This window comes from Leptopilina heterotoma, unplaced genomic scaffold, assembly GCF_015476425.1.
Source record: "Leptopilina heterotoma isolate Lh14 unplaced genomic scaffold, ASM1547642v1 Lhet_39, whole genome shotgun sequence".
NCBI lineage: Eukaryota > Metazoa > Arthropoda > Insecta > Hymenoptera > Figitidae > Leptopilina > Leptopilina heterotoma.
Window position 1 is genome coordinate 710,724 of NW_025111058.1, and position 17,529 is coordinate 728,252.

General features: G+C 26.8%; 4 protein-coding genes across 7 annotated transcripts in view; 2 read left to right on the forward strand and 2 right to left on the reverse strand.

Moving 5' to 3' along the window:
• The window catches only part of LOC122506031 (ceramide kinase), a 23,827-nt gene extending 15,024 nt beyond the window's left edge, over positions 1-8,803 (reverse strand). The window contains exon 1 of one of the 2 annotated variants that reach the window (XM_043617999.1): positions 8,729-8,803. The gene's annotated coding sequence lies outside the window, so the exon portion shown is untranslated. Of the gene's footprint in view, positions 1-2,135; positions 2,208-8,728 lie in introns of those variants that run through there. The other variant, XM_043617998.1, reaches the window with a different exon arrangement.
• LOC122506033 (inactive selenide, water dikinase-like protein) lies at positions 2,331-7,446 on the forward strand. The gene is made up of 7 exons (XM_043618002.1): positions 2,331-2,447; positions 2,530-2,958; positions 3,625-3,729; positions 3,852-4,113; positions 5,369-5,559; positions 5,865-6,109; positions 6,460-7,446. The coding sequence occupies exons 2-7, from the start codon at positions 2,673-2,675 to the stop codon at positions 6,610-6,612; spliced, it is 1,242 nt and encodes a 413-aa protein (XP_043473937.1). The 5' UTR covers positions 2,331-2,447; positions 2,530-2,672; the 3' UTR covers positions 6,613-7,446.
• LOC122506035 (GTP:AMP phosphotransferase AK3, mitochondrial) lies at positions 7,850-10,875 on the forward strand. The gene is made up of 4 exons (XM_043618003.1): positions 7,850-8,232; positions 9,260-9,379; positions 9,880-10,052; positions 10,260-10,875. The coding sequence occupies exons 1-4, from the start codon at positions 8,064-8,066 to the stop codon at positions 10,470-10,472; spliced, it is 675 nt and encodes a 224-aa protein (XP_043473938.1). The 5' UTR covers positions 7,850-8,063; the 3' UTR covers positions 10,473-10,875.
• Positions 8,751-17,377, reverse strand: LOC122506032 (cysteine protease ATG4D). 3 transcript variants are annotated; one of them, XR_006301968.1, is made up of 7 exons: positions 16,902-17,377; positions 15,904-16,089; positions 14,196-14,537; positions 13,214-13,495; positions 12,688-13,088; positions 12,229-12,521; positions 8,751-8,803 (listed from the first exon to the last, which is right to left on the reverse strand). XR_006301968.1 is itself a non-coding variant. In XM_043618000.1 (6 exons), the coding sequence occupies exons 1-6, from the start codon at positions 16,936-16,938 to the stop codon at positions 12,336-12,338; spliced, it is 1,434 nt and encodes a 477-aa protein (XP_043473935.1). In that variant the 5' UTR covers positions 16,939-17,377; the 3' UTR covers positions 10,979-12,335. The 3 variants fall into 3 exon arrangements, 2 of the variants coding, with proteins under 2 accessions (XP_043473935.1, XP_043473936.1); XM_043618000.1 differs by lacking the exon at positions 8,751-8,803 and having other exon boundaries at positions 10,979-12,521; XM_043618001.1 differs by lacking the exons at positions 8,751-8,803; positions 16,902-17,377 and having other exon boundaries at positions 10,979-12,521; positions 15,898-16,031.
• Between the last annotated feature and the right edge of the window lie 152 nt (positions 17,378-17,529).

Consider the following 17,529-nt stretch of genomic DNA (forward strand, 5'->3'; position numbering starts at 1 on the left):
GGAATATCCCATAATAACTGTTTAAATATTTTTTGAATTTAAATAAATTAAATAATTAAAGTAATTATAGCAAAAATTATTCAAATATAAATAAAAGAACAAAATTTTTTTTTAAAAGTAATATTCGAAAGGAATATTCGTTAGATATTTATATTCCTGTAAATATTCACGTAATATTCCTTTTAGAATAAAATTTTTGAATTTTTATTATTTATTTATTATTTTTTTTAATTTTTAATTTTTTAATTTAATATTTAAGCAAAATATTCTTTTCAAAATAATATTCAAACTTTATATACATTTTTTTATATCAAAATATTTAAGAAACATGTATCATTATTATAAAATTAATACCAAAGTTTAATGTAATGTAATTTAATAATAGAAAATATTGTATAATAAAGAATAATTGTTACTTTTCTATTATTCGATGTAAAAATAGAACACAGAGAGAGACCTTTTGTTTCTCTCGATATTCTCATGTATTGAATAATATTAACCACTCTGTCTTATTCTGAACGTCTTTTTCCACTTAACAATACAACTCTGCGCGTCTGTTGCAAAAGTCATTAACTACTTACGTCTGACTCGAAAGCTTTTTCCACTTTTTAAATATTCACCATTTATTTCGCGCGCTTTCGTATAGAATTCAAAAAAGAAAAAAAAAGAGAATAAAATAAAAATAATTAATTTCTAAATATAAATAATAATTTTATCACTCGATCGTCAGAATATTAAAATAATTGATTCAATAATAATTAATTTTTTTTATAAATAAATTTTAAGTAGAGCGCAATAAAAATTCTGTTATTAGATGAAAAAAATTCAAATTAAATTTAAATTTTAATTTAATTTTAATTAAAAAATGAAAAAAGCGACTAAAAAATTGTTTACATGCATGTAGAACGGGTTGCATATTTTTGGATTTTCTCTTCTATTCACAAAAATTGTATGCAACCTGACATACACATCTGTGTAAATTATTCGTGATCGGTATTTTGTCGACGTTTTGATCTACAGGGCCGTATTTAGCACATGTGCCATTGATTTTCCTATTATTTTCCACTCTAATCGATTATTTTCTTTATCAGAATTTATTATTATTATCCTATTAATATTCATTATATAAGTAATAGTAATTAAATAAAATAGTGAATAATTATTATTATTATTATTATTATTATTTTTAATATTATTAACTATTTTATTTAATTACTATATTAATTACTAAATAAAAATTTTAATAATTTGTATTCATTTACTTCACCTTCTACTCTAATTTTTTTTTTGTAATTTCTTAATTATTTTTCAAAAATATTCGAATACAGAATGTATTATTAAAATGGGAATGAGAACCACTGTTTTATATATGAGAAAGAGTTTAAATAGTGTAGGTTATAGAATGCAAGAATTAAGAGAAGGGGAAACATCACCAACAAGAATCATTTACTAATACAAAACTTCCTTCCATATATGAGAATAACTTTAATACAACACATGAAAATAAACAAGTTGATCAAAAATTATACACGCGATATCAGAAATAAAAATACATTTTTTTAAAATTAAAATCAACTGTAAAAGGAAAATAGAAAAAAAAAATTAAATAACTAACTTTTTTTCATTTAAAATTTAACTAAAAAATTACTATATCAAAAATTTAAAAACTGAACCTAAAGATACTGCCCGGCATACGAGTGTAAATAAGTCAACAATTTGTTGGGGAGCTTATTCAATTTTCTGTTTTCAATAATTTTCATATTCAATTAATTTTTATTTCGATAATTTTACTAAATTTATAATAATAGAAAATTAGTAAATTTTTTTTAAAATCAACTTTTTTTAAAAGTCCTAAACAATTAAAATTTATTTATCAGTAATTTACAAAAGAACCTATTTGTGAAAGACCTATATGTATAAACATTGCAATGTCGCAGCAATGGAATTTTTCCACAAAACACCAACTTCCAAAATATAATTTGCCATCTGTTTGGAAAAAACCCAAGTGAATAAAAATTCACTCTAATCACTAAATTCACTCACTTTGAGAAAAAATTTGCATTAACAATCAATAGACAACGAATAAAAGTCATATAAAATATTCTATAAAATATTCCATAAAATTATGAACGAACCTGTACAATAAATGTGAATCGTCCCTCTAACAAAATATATCCGCTTTCGAAGAACCTCAAAGAAAAACAAGCGCCGGGCACAAAAATAAGCTGTGGGTTCTATTTTCCCCTATTACGCTCCTGAATGCATAATTCAATTACGCACGCGTAAGTTCAAATTCCACCAATGAGAGACAAGCGACGCCAGGATGGGATATCACGGGGGGGTTCGCGTCGCCTTGCGCGTTCTTCCGGAAAGTACAAACGTCCATTTTGTCAGGACAGACGATCCCGCCTAGTCGACGCCGGTGAATACTATATTTCCCATTTGCTGTGAGTTCTCGCGTCAATATTATTTTTCAAGGCGCGTAATTTCAATTAAACGTGAAATTCATTACTTTCTCCATTATTACAGGAATTGTGATTATTTTTTTTAAACCAAAAAAACTTTCCCTTGGGGGAAATTTGTGAGAAAAATATTCAATTTCACTATATTGAAAATTACAAAGCGTGTCGGTGAACAAGCCGGTTTTAGTGCGGAGTACAGTCTAGAGCAAAATGGCGGATCTGCAGGGAACACCAGTCACACAAGACGCCCTGTCCGTTGCTCAACTTGAGTTACAAGGAAATCCAAATGCCTTGGCATTGCGAAGGCCCTTTGATCCAGTGGCACATGACCTGGACGCAACTTTCCGGCTAACACGATTTGCGGATTTAAAAGGATGAGGGTGTAAAGTCCCTCAGGAGGTTCTTGGGAAACTCCTCGAGGGACTACAGGCCGATGATGGTAGCGCACAGGATCATGAACATGCCCATTTTATGCACATGGCTATTCCTCGCATTGGTAAGTTTATTTATTATTGTTTAATTTTTATTTGCCGTGTTATTCACCGATTTATTGCGAGGTGTAATTCGCATGGAACTTTGCCGGTACCGGCAATTCCTTTGTCTTCTATTTTTATTGTAATTAAATTTTTTACATTGTCATCATGTGAGAAGGTATTTGTTTGGAAATTTTGTTTATTATTGGATTAATTTCCTGGGTAGAAAGAGTTTATTTTTGATAAAAGAAGAAATTTTGTTACATACAGGGGCCCTTTATTTACTGATTCGCCCCTGCCACTATGGCGGACACGTTGTCTCCCGCCATTTTTTTTGTGGGAGGCAACACTGATTGGCGCGAAATTTCAATTTTTTTTTTCTTAAAATCAATATTTTACGAATTTTATTTTTATACGATTCATACGATAGAAATTTATGGATTAAAAATAGTATTAAATAGTAAAAATTAGTAAATAATTATTTATAATATTCCTGTTAATACAGTAGGGCAATTTTAATAGATTGTTCTAAAGAAAGACAGGTAGAATAAACGAGAGAAACCCATGCCAATTTGTGTTTTAATAACATTTTGGTGACGTTAATTTTCTAACAAAAATGATAAAATATACTTTTTTTAAGAAATAATTTAAGAAAAAGATTTTAATTGTTTTTTTTTTCTAATTTTCAGGCATTGGTATGGATTCCTCTGTGACTCCGTTGAGACACGGCGGTTTGAGTTTGGTTCAGACGACGGACTTTTTTTATCCACTAGTCGACGATCCCTACATGATGGGTGAGATTTCGTGCAAAAATTAATTTTTGAAAAAGAAATTTTCGATTTTTTGTTTTTAAAAATGTACAAGTAGTTCGTTGATATTTTTTGCTTTACTTTGGAATGTTTGAGGATTGTTTCAGGTAAAATTGCATGCGCAAATGTCATCAGCGATTTGTACGCAATGGGAGTGACGGAATGTGATAATATGTTGATGTTATTGGGAGTGAGTACTAAAATGACTGAGAAGGAGAGAGACGTTGTTGTCCCATTAATAATGCGTGGATTCAAAGATTCAGCATTGGAAGCTGGAACAACGGTAACTGGAGGACAAACAGTCGTTAATCCCTGGTGTACAATCGGTGGAGTTGCGTCTACAGTTTGTCAACCAAATGAATATATTGTGTATGTATTCAGTTATTTCCAATTTACAGAAACTTTGGAATAATAATAATAATTTCAGGATTGCCACAAGGTCAGGGAATTTAGGAAAAAGTTAGAAATTTTTTTTAAGGGAACTGGAAAAAATTTAATTTTTAAAATTTAGAAGAAAATTCTGAATTTTACCACGAAATGTAATACAAAACCTTTCATTCTTTCTATTTCTAACAATAATTTCTTTTTAAATTTTATTAATTAAATTCAATTATTTTCAAAACTTTGAATAACATTTTTTGCAAAAATTCAATTACATTCATAAATAGCAAAATTTTGCGCAGGAATTCAATTATTTTCAAAAATGTTAATAAAATTCTTCGCAAAAACTTGATTATTTTCAAAAATTATAAAATTCTTATCCAAATTAAATTATTTTTATGAATAGCAAACTTTTTTCGTAAAAATTAAAAAATTTTAATATTTTTTTTCAAAAATTCAATTATTTTCATAAATAGCAAAATTCTTCGCAGAAATTTAATTATGTTCAAAAATTAGAAAATTGAAGAATTGCCAAATAATCGAAATTTCCTAAAAATTGAATTAGAAACAAATGGATTTGAAATATTTAAAAATCATAATTGCTTTGGAAAAATCATTTTTAGAGTGAATCAAAATATTCTTTCGAGTCAAGAAGAAAGTCAAAATTTTGTCTGGAAATCAGGGAAAAGTCGAGGAAAAGCAAAATTCAATTTTTGTGGCAAATCTGAATTTATAAGATAATTTATCTAATTGGAATAAATTATCAAAAAATAACGTTAAAGTTCACAACGTTTATTTTGAAAGATTATGAAAAAAATATTTTTCCTATTAAAATATTTATAAATTTTTGTTTATTCGAATGTCTTACATTCTTTGTTGATGAATTGCATTAATTATAAAATATTCCTGTTAATACAGTAGGGCAATTTCAATAGATTGTTCTAAAGAAAAACAGGTAGAATAAACAATAGGAACCCATGCCGATTTGTGTTTAAATAACATTTTGGTGACGTTAATTCTCTTACAAAAATTATACAGTATTCTTTATCATTAAAGTCTTCAATTAATACTATTAAAAAAGAAAAATTTGTAACCAAAAAATTTTATTTTCTACGGGAAAAATATTCTTTCTTTTAATTGTTGATCATGAACGTTGTGACTTGTGGACTTTACGAAAGTGAAAAATATGTCATTTTTTCTATTTAAAAAAACTGAGTACTAAAATGGAAAAATTGAATTTCAGGCCAGATAATGCAGTTGTCGGAGATGTTTTAGTTTTGACAAAACCGTTGGGAACACAGGTGGCTGTAAACGCGCATCAGTGGCTCGATCAACCGGATCGTTGGAATAGAATTAAATTGGTTGTCAGTGAAGACGACGTACGAAAAGCTTATCAACGTGCTATGGACAGTATGGCGAGGTTGAACAGAATAGGTTTGTATTCTTTGTTTAATATGTAATTTAATAATTCTATAATTAATAAGAAGTTAAATTACTTGGCAAGAATTAGTTACCTGATTATACAGTAGGATATTTTAATCTCTCATTGAAATATTCTAAAGAAAATCAGGAAGATAAAAAGGAGAATCCCATGCAAATTTGCTAATTCTAGTATTTTTGTGACGTTACTTCTCTGACAAAAAAAAATTCAAACAAAACTTTTTGTTTAAACAAAATCTTTAAAATATATTTAAAAATATTATTCAATTTAAAATAATTATCTATATTTTATTTTTTAGCGGCACGATTGATGCACAAATACAACGCCCATGGAGCCACCGATGTCACTGGTTTCGGTCTTTTGGGACACGCGCAAAATTTAGCAAAACATCAAAAGAACGATGTTTCATTCGTCATTCATAATTTGCCCGTTATCGCAAAAATGGCCGCCGTAGCGAAAGCCTGCGGAAACATGTTCCAACTTCTGCAAGGACATTCGGCAGAAACTAGCGGAGGACTCCTTATTTGCCTCCCTAGAGAACAGGTACGAATTAACAATATTCTTTGAGTGAAATGAATGAAAATAAATAAACTGAAAGAAATTAAAAAAATTTCATTTCTTTAAATTAAAAAATTTTCTTTCAATTTAATAAAATGAAAGAAAATAATCGAAATTAATTAAAATAAACGAAAATGAATATCCTGTTAATACAGTAGGACAATTCATTTACGAATTGTTCTAAAGAAAGACAGGTAAATTATTCTAGAAGATCCCATGCCAATTTATGAATCAGAATTTTGGTGACGTTACTCTTCTGACAATTGTTTCAAAACAAAAAATTTTTATTTTGAACACAAAACGAAAATTTCTAATAAAAAATAATTTTTTTACAGGCTGCAGCGTACTGCAAAGATATCGAGAAACAAGAAGGTTATCAGGCATGGATTATTGGCATTGTAGAAAAAGGCAATCGAACAGCGAGAATAATTGACAAACCACGAGTTATAGAGGTACCAGCAAAAGAAAAAGACGGTGAGCTATGGTAAAAGTTAATCGCTAATTTTTTAGCGAGGCTCAATTTTAAATTTTTAAAAAAAAGAAAACAAGTATCACAGGAGAAACGAAATCATGTCAAAATGATTAAAATCTCATTTTCACAAAAATATTCTGCAATCTGAATTTCTGTATTTTATCTAAACGTGTCAGCACCTAATTTGTTTCGTGAGAAGAAGGGAAATTTTATTTTCTACATAAAAGAATTTTTCTATTCTGGCAAAATGCGACTAAAAAAAAGAAGAGAAAAACAATTTTTTTTAGTATAAAAAAACTAGTACTGTTTAGATCGTAAGTTTTTATGAGTAGACTTAAGGTAGCACTAAGTTTTAGGGTTAATGTTAAAATTAATGCATTTTCAACAAAAAAACAAAAAACTTGCATAAAGACAAGAAAATTAAAGAAATATATGAAGAAATTGAGAAAAACATTTTTTAAAGAAATCAGCTAAAATTAAGAGATTCAAAAAGAGAACTTATTATATATTTTAAAGAAAAAAATCTTGTTAAATAGATTGCACAATTATGCTTCTGATATATTTGTAAACACTATATGAAAATGTGAGAAATTGTACTGATTGTTTGTATCCCAATACGTTAAGAATTTTTTTGTTTAAGAAAAAAGGATTTACTAAAAAACAATTTCATGATTTCATTCATCAAGTTTCATTAAAAATTGTTTTTTTTTTATTATAACATGAATAATACATTTTATTTACTTTAAATAGTGTATTTTGAGAGAAAAAGATCTTTTTTAAAAAAGGCTCATTTTCGGCCCTAAAGTTGTACTACTTTTTGATAAGAAATAAAGTGCTACTTTGTAAAAAATTGTTTTTAATTACAAACTCCCTCTTAAGAAGAAATTAAAATTCTGTGTTGTTTCGTCTCGAGCTAAAACTATCGAGAAAAAATCCAACTCGGATACTTCAGTCGAACTGGATTTGAGTGAATTAAAAAAAACAAGAAAAGAAGAATCTTGTTTAACCTAAATTCCATCTCTACAAGTCAATTCAGTAAGTACGAAAATTTTTTGCAAATAGGAAAAAATTTTTGAATTATTGCTAAAAAGAATTTTTTTTTTGAACAAAAATCAAATTTCATTAAATTTATAGAGTATAGACAGATTTTTGGCGCGAATTTAAAGATATTGCGAAATGAAGAATGGAATTTACGTCAGGGTCTCTATATGTGTATCAGTGTGTAAAATATCCCCTATAACATTGCAAATTTGTGAATGTGGTTTTCTACTACTCGTGCGCTCTTAGTCCCCAACCTTTATTATCATCGGTCGAAGTTCAGTTGGCGCCGCTCATTACAAAACGATACTAAAGAAAAAGTTCCATTGAATTGAAACCAACGACTCGCGTCTAGAGCATAATTTGCATTGAAGAAATTGAAATTTTTTTTTTGAACTTGAGAAATAATTTTTTTTGTTTATAATTTCAATGGTAGTTTTATCCACGTGTTGTGCTAAGGCAGCAGCCTTCAGGGCTGTTATTCTTGGAGCTCCAGCTTCCGGAAAAGGAACTGTGTCCTCCAGGATTATCAAGGACTTTAAGGTCGCTCACATTTCCAGTGGAGATAAACTTCGATTACACATTGCCGAAGGAACCGGTATATTTATATATATCTAATGTTTTTTTTTAATAATATTTCTGGGAATAGTACAGTTCAATTTTATCGATTTAAAAAATAGAGACTATTTATGCCGGTTTCATTTCCAACAGAAGGTACCGCACACGGTATTAAAAGAATTCAAATCATTCACAATTAAGAATGAATTTCGAAAAAGTCGCGAAATTTTATGTTTGACATATTTTTAATTAAAATGTATTTTAATTTGCGAAATATTTGTTTTCTAGAGACATTATCTATCAGTTAACCTAAAAATAGTTGAGAAATGCAAAAATCCGTATTTTGGATTTCTGTCAAGTTTTGATTAACATTAAGCCAATGTGAGAAATTAAGAGAGATTAATTAAAAAAGTATAAAGTAGTTATTACTTTTTGAATGTATAAATTGATTGTTAGTTTTTTTCTTTTTTAAATAAAAAATCGAGGGTTTATATGATTAAAAAATTTGCATGCAAATCTTGAACAACAATTCCTACCTTTTTTTCCTTTTTCTGTTATCCTTGATTCGGCCTTTGTTTGAGAACATCTTGAATCCAACACTTGTTAATCTCCTGCAACAATTAGTTATCAACTATTTAATTTTCTAATCACTTTAATTTTTAAACAATTTATTTTGATGTTTTTTTAACTGAAAAATGACAGTTGCCGAACTAAAATTTGAAGTTGTTTGCACATCAGGGCAGGGGTGCCAACATCGAATTTTTCAAATTCACCGGCGGGGAAATTTAAATAAAATTTCAGTAGAAATAGAACTTTTTGCTATAATTATTGTTATTAAATAATAATTATTATTTAACTTTACTGGCAAAATCGTCAAATTGAGTTAATTTTATATTATTACTAAAATAAATAAAAATTAATAATAATAATTTCTATCGTCAAAGTATTATAAATACATTTTTTTGATCTTTAAAATTTATTAAATTAAATTTTAGTTAAAAAATTAGTTAATAAATTAATAATTAAAAATCCATAAATTCATAAACTAATAAAATTTTATTTTTCAGAATTAGGAAAAAATGTTAAAAAATATTTAGACAGTGGAAGTCTCGTTCCTGATAATGTAATGATTTCTCTAATCAGCAAGGAAATTGAAAAAATTGGAAATCAAAATTGGCTTCTCGATGGTAAATTAAAAAATACTAAGTACATTTTTTTCTATATTTTATCAAAGGAAATTCAAGTTTAATAAAAATTAGAAACTCTCGGATTATAATTATCGTCATAATCTTGATAATTTTCGCGATAATTTCTAATCTTTTACTGACACGTGTCGAAATAATTTTAAATGAAGTAAATTTTTTTTAATTATTAAAAGTAGGAAAAAATAATATAATGTTATTAGTTGATAAGCATTTCCATAATTAATAAATAATTATTAATTAAAAAATTAATAAATAACTATTAATTAAAAAATTAATAATTAATTAATAAATATTTACTAATTATTAACTAATAAATAAATATTAATTAATAAATTGTAAATCAGTAAATAATATTAGTAATTACTAAATAATTATTAATTGAGTATTAATTAATAAATAATTATCAATTAATAATTTAAGAAGCAAAATAAAAATAAATTTTCTATAAATTTAAAATTCATTATTTCTAAATAAAAAAACAGGATTTCCCAGGACATTGGAACAAGCTGAAAAATTACAGAAAATTCATGCTGTAAATCTTGTTTTAAATTTGAAAGTTCCTTTCTCAGTAATTTTGGAAAGAGTAAAAAGCCGATGGATTCATTTACCAAGTGGTCGAGTCTACAATATTGGATTTAACGATTCAAAGATTCCTGTAAGTTTAATTTAACATTTTATTTAATAAAAATTAATAAATAAATTTTGTTTGCAATTCATAATTTTGTATCTATTATATTTTCAAATTATTTATTTACTATATTTCAATAAAATTATTAATAATAAATAAATAATTTAATTAATATAATCTTTTTCCTTAATGAAATTGTAATTAATAATAAATTAATAATAAATAAAATAATAGGGAAAGGACGACGTGACAGGGGAACCTCTCAGTCAACGACCGGACGACATGGCAGAGGTTGTTGAAAAACGATTGGAAAACTATAAACAAATGACGGAGCCAGTAATAAAATATTATCAAAAAATTGGAATTCTCCATGAGTTCAGTGGAAAAACAACAGACTCGATGTGGCCCGAAATTAAAGAATGTCTCAGTCAATTCACAAAAACTTGACCTTTGCTCATTCCAATCGACACAAAAATTCCATTATTCACATCGTAAAATTTTTTTAAATTTAACAGTTTTACGTATTATTTTACGTATCACGCACAAATGTAGTTAATTATGTACTTTAATATGTATAAAGATATCGAATTTTTTACATATACAGTACGAAAACCTAGCACGTCAGTCATATCCCATGAGTGGGAGTGAGACAGACTTATGCGATTCCCATACTTTCCTATGACTGACGGATAGCTTTTCTTACTGTATATATATATATATTTATAGATTTTTATCTAAATGCAACAATTTAATGGCAATTAGATCAATTGTTACGATCGACTCTGTCAAGAGTGGAAAAAAGACAAAATATACAAAAGACAAATTTGAAATAAAAGAATCTTACAAATAACACACTCTGAAACTATATTTTCAATGACCAAAAAATCCAAATTAAATAATAATTTAATAAAAAATTAATTAATTAAATTAATAATAAAAAATTCCCAAAGGAATGTCTTTCATAAAAGAAATTTTATTGTGATATACTCAGAAACTGTGGTTCCAATAAAATATTTTTTCTAATATTACGCGCAACATTGTCTTTTTACAAAGATTTTTTCTTCTTCAATGATTACAAGAATTTTTCTTTTTTTTTGGGAAAAAAATACAATATTATTTTTAGTAGAAAGCTCGTTACTCTCATAGGACGAAATTTTTATTATTTTCAAACATTACAACACACAATGAAGTTTGTTGTCGTTTTCTTTTATCTATTCATTTAACTTCTCTCAATAACGGGGCGAAATTATTAAACAAATAAAAAATAATAGTTATCGTTAATAAATAAATAACTTAAAATAAAATATAGAAATAAAGGTTTTCTAAGTACTTAATTTAAAGGATTATTTTTATAATCATAGCCACAATTGCACGCGTACTTATATCCTGATATTATACTGCAATGCAAAAACAGTTCATTGGGAATTAAAAATTGAGTTTTCTTTTTTAAAAAAAACACACGAAAAAAAATCTACAAAGAAATTTTGTTCGTTTGTAAAGAATTCGAAAAACAAATTGAATACTCCTCATTTGAATCAGTTTTAATTATTCTAAATTATACGAATTATATGTAGTAAAAAAGAATTTTTTTGCAAAATATTAACAAAAAAAGAAACAATTAAGCTTATTTAAAAAAAAAAATTTTATATAAAAAAATCACAATTAGTTTCTGATAATACATTCTTGATTCAATTTTTTTATTTTTCCCATGAAACGAGTAAAATTATTTGCTTTGACTTTTCGTTTATCGTTTCAATTATAAATTTTTTCAGCTGAACTACAATCAAAGAAATTATTTTTCAACAGGAAAAAAGAATTTTATTCCGTGTGTCATTACGCGATAAGATTTTGAGATCATGAAAAAAAGAGAAAAAATAGTCCAAGCAAATTAAAAATAATTTTAATAAACTACGGACGTTAATTCTCTTGAAAAAAATTCGAATAAACTAAAAATTACAAATTCTCTCAATTCTCTCATTAAATGAGTGAATAAAATCTCAAGTTTTTAAAGCAAAAAATTATTGCGGGAATCATGTGTTATTAACGTACCAACATTTAAGTGAAAATTATCCGAAATATTTTCGTGAAAATTTTAAAGCTATTATTATTTTTTTTCTATCGACATTTTTCATACTGTAAGTAACGATTGAGCAACCTTTCCATTATTAAACAAAAAAACAAAAAAAAATATATATATCCATACCTTTTACAGAAATTAAACCAACCAAAATTTGGGGGTCTTTCCTTTTGAGAAATCCAATCGATTTCCAATTTAAGTACAAAACGCTTTTCAATTCTCTTCATTTTTTCCTATAAAACTTCATACTCTTCACATTCACAGTGTGTATTATCCTCGTTCATTTCGCGATCATTCGCTGACATTGACGATGAAAAATGTCTCTTTTCGTCGTCCAAATTCGATTGAACGTCCGTTCCATTTCCATTGCAGAACAAAAACATTGGATATTCGTCCTTTTGACTCAATGGAACGAGAAACTGTGGAAAGAAAATACAATTAATAATCACCATCATTTTATTCTATTTCTATTTTAAATTTAAATTGATAATTTATTTAGAATATGGTTGTAAATCTCTGTTTCTATTTTTTTGTTTTTCATTTGAATTGTTTCGAAATAATTAAGAAAAGAAAAAATTGCTTTACCGGTTCGACCATTTTCACGAAATGTTCGAATGTTGATTTATCACTTAAGTAAAATCCAACGCAACAGCTGGGATCCATTTTTGAAACGAGCATTTTCCTAGGCGACGTACAGTGAAAACTAGAGAGTGAAAAGTCCTGTTTCCACATGTCAACAGTTTCCTGACAATAGTGCGGATCAAGGTGAATTAATTTATCCTCCTGATAGCCGATAAAATAGAGCGAATGACGGGGACGACCGCCAATAATTCCAATACAATATTCTAAACTAAGTAAAGCCGTGAGACAAGGTACGTAACTAAGATTCAATTTATCAATGCCCAATCTCAAAGGCACGAGGAGAATGAGTGATTTCCATTTGCCATCGGATTTTTGACACAACTGTCTCACATCATCCAGATAAACTGAAAAAAAACAAGTATTAATAAATTAATTTTATTAATAAATAACAATAAAACAAATAAAATAAAAAAAATAAACAAATAAAAATTGACAATCTCAATTATGAAAAGGGAAGTTATTTTTTTACCTGAACAATCCTGAGCGACATAAACCGCTAAATTTTTAAATTCACTATGAGTCGTCGCTGCCGATTTAACAGCTTGGCTCAGAATATGTGCAACAGACACTGGTCCATACCAATCGCCGGCTCTTTTCCCAGTCGAGGCACCTAACGACACAAGAGTATGAATCGAAAACGGAGATTCCGGTCCAGCCTGATCGCCAAAATATTTGACAATCATTCGATGCTTCGAGTCTTCTTCTCTTTCCTCTTTTGTCAATAGCCGATGTTCCGGTTGCCATCGCCAATCTTAAGGAATAAATTCATCAAAGTTTTACAAAATTTCAAATAAATTAAAATTTTTTCATATACAATTCAACAATAGTTAATGCTAAGCAATTGACATTCAATCAAAATTATTATAAACCATACTTACCTAAAAATAATAATAAAACAATTATTCACAATTACAAATAAATTAATATTTGTTAGACCTTTCATTCAGTCACAAATACAAATCCATTCATACAAAGCATTATTTTAAGCACCGGTTTGGAAAACAAACACAAAAAAACATTTTTAAAAACACAAAAACGCTCTTTAACGCGTAAAATTAAAACGCAACGATAAAAAAGTGAGGAACAAAATTTTCCCAGCAGAAAAGAAAAATATTTCGCTTATTAAAAATAAGTGAATTTGCAACAAAAAATTGAAAATATGAACAAACACAAAAAACAGTTTTAAAAACACAAAAAGAAATGTCTTTAACGCGTAAAATTAAAACGCAACGATAAAAAAGTGAGAAACAAAATTTTCCCAGCGGAAAATTAAAAGAAAAATATTTCGTTTCTTAAAAATAAGTGAATTTGCAACAAAAAATTGTTTTAATTTAATTTTCCACTAATAAAAATTCCATGACAAAAGTAGACCAGCAAATTTGCTAATGGTTGATTAATTATTATTATTATTGATGGGTGAAAAAAATAAATAGATGAAATAAAAAACGTACCTCTGCCAAGAAAATGACAAACTAATCCCTGAGCTAAAATCATTTGTCCACTCCTCAACATACATCCCCATCCACAGTCGGAAGTAAATGTGGAACCATTTAAAATGGGAAATTCTCGTCTATATGTCAACCAGATACGAGATATAAAATCCCTCTTGAATCCATCAATTCCTTCCTCATAATTAGCCGCGTCGATTGCCAAGGAAATTTCACTGCCAGTCTCCACGTCAACAGCCTCGGATGCTTTTTCCAATAACTCCACTGCTTTTTTATGATAACAAGAACCCAATAACCACACAGGCGATTCTTTGGAGAAATTTGTTTTCATCTTTACGGTCCATCCTGGAAAAAAACAAAAACAATTTTTTATTAAAAAATCGCATACGTAATGAAATTCGAAGTTCTATTATGTTTTTTCTGTTCTAAATATATAATAGGCTTCGCAATCAATAATTTATTTTTAAAAAGTAGCAAAAAGTAGCTTTAAGACTGAAAAAAGTAGTTACTATCGAAAAATTAAATTTGGCGACTAAAAAATACGTTTTTCGACGATTTACATAAAATTCTGAAAAATTTTCATTCTGTATTTCCCTGAAATTTTTCTGATATCCATAAAAAACATTTTTTTTCCTAACTTCAATTCTAAATTCTTCTAAACTTCAATTATTTTCCAAAATTTAGAATTAGAAATTTTTAAATTCTTCAAAAATTCGATTATAATTTCAAAATAATTTTTAAAAGTAAGAAAATTAATTTTTTTAAATATAAAATTTATTTTAATTAAATTTGGCAAATTTTTCCATAAATTGAAAATTTAAATAAATGTTTTTAATTTTTACGAGAATTTAACTATATTAAAGAAAATTTTAATTAAAATTTTTCAAATTTTTCAAATTTATAACAATTTCTATAAAAACTAATGTTATTACGCATTTCATATTAAATTATTATAATCTAAAATTTTAACTGTAATTTATTTTTAAATTAATTCTTAATCGAAAGTTCCACAAGAATTTAATTATTTAAATACAAAAATAAATAGTTGATATAATAACTGATCGTTTCTTAAAACGAAATACTTAAAAAGAATGTTACCAAATTTTTTTGAAAATAATTCCTTTTTTTCGAAGAATATTAATAAAAACTTTAGAAAATAATTACATATTTCTAGGAATTCTTTTCAAACTGCATTAAAAAAAAGCTTGAAAAAAATTTAATTATTTATAAAAATAATTGAATTCCTGCAATTAATTTTATTAAATTTTTTTAAATAATTGACTTCTTTTTTAGTTTATAAAATTTAAAAGAATAATCAATTATTTTGAATAACTTAATTAAAATTGTAGGTATTTAAAAAAAATTAAATGATTTCAAAGAATGAAATTAAAATATTCCAACTATTAGCGAATTTGAAGTATAGTAAAAATTCTCAAAAATAGGAAAAAGTATCTTTTAGTGTTACAAATTTTAAAAAAGTATCCAAATAGTAGCGAATCGTAAAAGAAGTAGTAAACAGAAGGTTTTAGTAGATGAGTGCGAAGCCAGATTATAATGACAAAATTAGATGAAGATTAATAAATGCAAAGATACGAATAATAAAATTTATAAATATAAAAATAAATAAATAAATGCAAATTTTGGAAATGAAATGAGAAAAATTCTTTTTTCCCTTTTGTTTCGGTGAATTAATAAAAGTGCTCACACAAACCGTATTTAACATTGTACCACATGGAGAGAAGTTTGGTTTTCACTTTGCTGTCAGCTTCAGAAGAAGCAGTCGAATCATCCAAAGAGATTTCACTCTTGGTGATCGGTATGATTTGCTGAACATTTGACACATGATCGCTTGGTACGAGACTCGTGAACCAAGTTGTACTACTGCTGCTAAATCCACCTAAAAATATATTCACAGCCATTTGAAGGATAAACACAAACTAAACACTTAAGCAACAAATACACTAATTGAGTCATTAACAAATAAAATTTATAAACAAAAAGAATAATGAAAAAATAAACAAAAAAAAACTAAACAAAAAGAATAAACAATCCAAATATTATAAAAATGAAATATTATCAAATAATATTCAGAAAAATGAACGTAAACAAAAGACTAAGACTACTTGAATCTTGAACTTTATAAATAGAAATTAGTTACATATATACAAGTCACGTCTAATATTAAATAAGATTAAGTCATTTAAGTCTATTTAACAAGTATTTAAAACATCATTACTTTGAAAATTCCGAGAGAAATATTCTTCGTTTATCCATAAGAACGAAAACAGATCTTTTAATAATGAGCGATAGGTATAGAACAATTAACATGTTGATAATAATGAAAACAAACATCATTAAATAAACAAAGCAGAAAGGTAACAAGTGCAGAATATTCTAGTGTCGTGCGTAATATTCACGAGATCGAAAATCAATAAATTGAACAAATGTCATAGAGACGAAATAATTAATTTTTAAATTACAAAAATAGAAATTACCATTAATCAAATTTCGAAGTAAATGTCATAAAGAATACTATAAGAAGTATTGAATATCTTTGTTATGAATATTCATTAGATATTCAATACTTCTTGGTATTTATCGTAGTTACTTACTAGACACATCCTTATTTTCAATTTCTTTGCCAATTGTAAAATTTGCAAATAAATTAAAAATAAAAATGCGACAAAATGACAAAAAAAATCCACTTACCTAACCTATCTCGTGTAGATTGCACTTGTCCATTCATACCCAAAAAAATAAGACTCAATAAATTGTGATCGTCAGAAAAACGCGTTTCCTGTCCAACACTATCGCGACACTTACATTTTCACGCACGTTAATTTGTTATTAACGAATTGAGAAGTATTATTAAAAATTAAGATTCCAAAGCATATTATTTTTATGTATTGTGAAGAATGATTTATACGTTAATGATGACCGCAACCTTCCGCAACAACATTTTCCTCATTGACAAGTATAAACTTGGCAATTGCTCTGCAATGTGTAAAAAATTCTTTCATTGCAGAAGTCAATGAATCAAACAATCACTATAAACTTGTCATTATAACCAGATAAAGAAAGTAAATCCGTGACCTAATTTTTCTTTTTTTAAACAAATTGACAGAAATGCCATCAAGGGACTTAGAAAAAATTTGGACTTAGCTTTAGCGCACCCTTGCGGTGAATAGACGAAATCGAAATTAATCGAAATGATAAGCTGACAACTTCACATTGTTAAACCAACCAATTGAAGTCGTTTACGATAAAAAGAACTTTTAAACTTATCCTTGTGTTATCCTTATAATTAAAAATTTAACTACGTAATAATCTGGAAAAT

What these genes read in the sequence shown, in the direction of transcription:
- LOC122506035 (XM_043618003.1), top strand. Translation starts at nt 8,064, where the DNA reads ATGGTAGTTTTATCCACGTGTTGTGCTAAGGCAGCAGCCTTCAGGGCT. An exon ending in TCAAAATTGGCTTCTCGATG is followed by an intron (nt 9,380 to 9,879) that starts GTAAATTAAAAA and finishes ATAAAAAAACAG; the next exon opens with GATTTCCCAGGACATTGGAA. An exon ending in TTAACGATTCAAAGATTCCT is followed by an intron (nt 10,053 to 10,259) that starts GTAAGTTTAATT and finishes ATAAAATAATAG; the next exon opens with GGAAAGGACGACGTGACAGG.
- LOC122506032 (XM_043618000.1), bottom strand. Translation starts at nt 16,938, where the DNA reads ATGAATGGACAAGTGCAATCTACACGAGATAGGTTAG. An exon ending in ATCTACACGAGATAGGTTAG is followed by an intron (nt 16,090 to 16,901) that starts GTAAGTGGATTT and finishes ATATATTTTTAG; the next exon opens with GTGGATTTAGCAGCAGTAGT. An exon ending in TTGTCATTTTCTTGGCAGAG is followed by an intron (nt 13,496 to 14,195) that starts GTACGTTTTTTA and finishes TTATTCCTTAAG; the next exon opens with ATTGGCGATGGCAACCGGAA.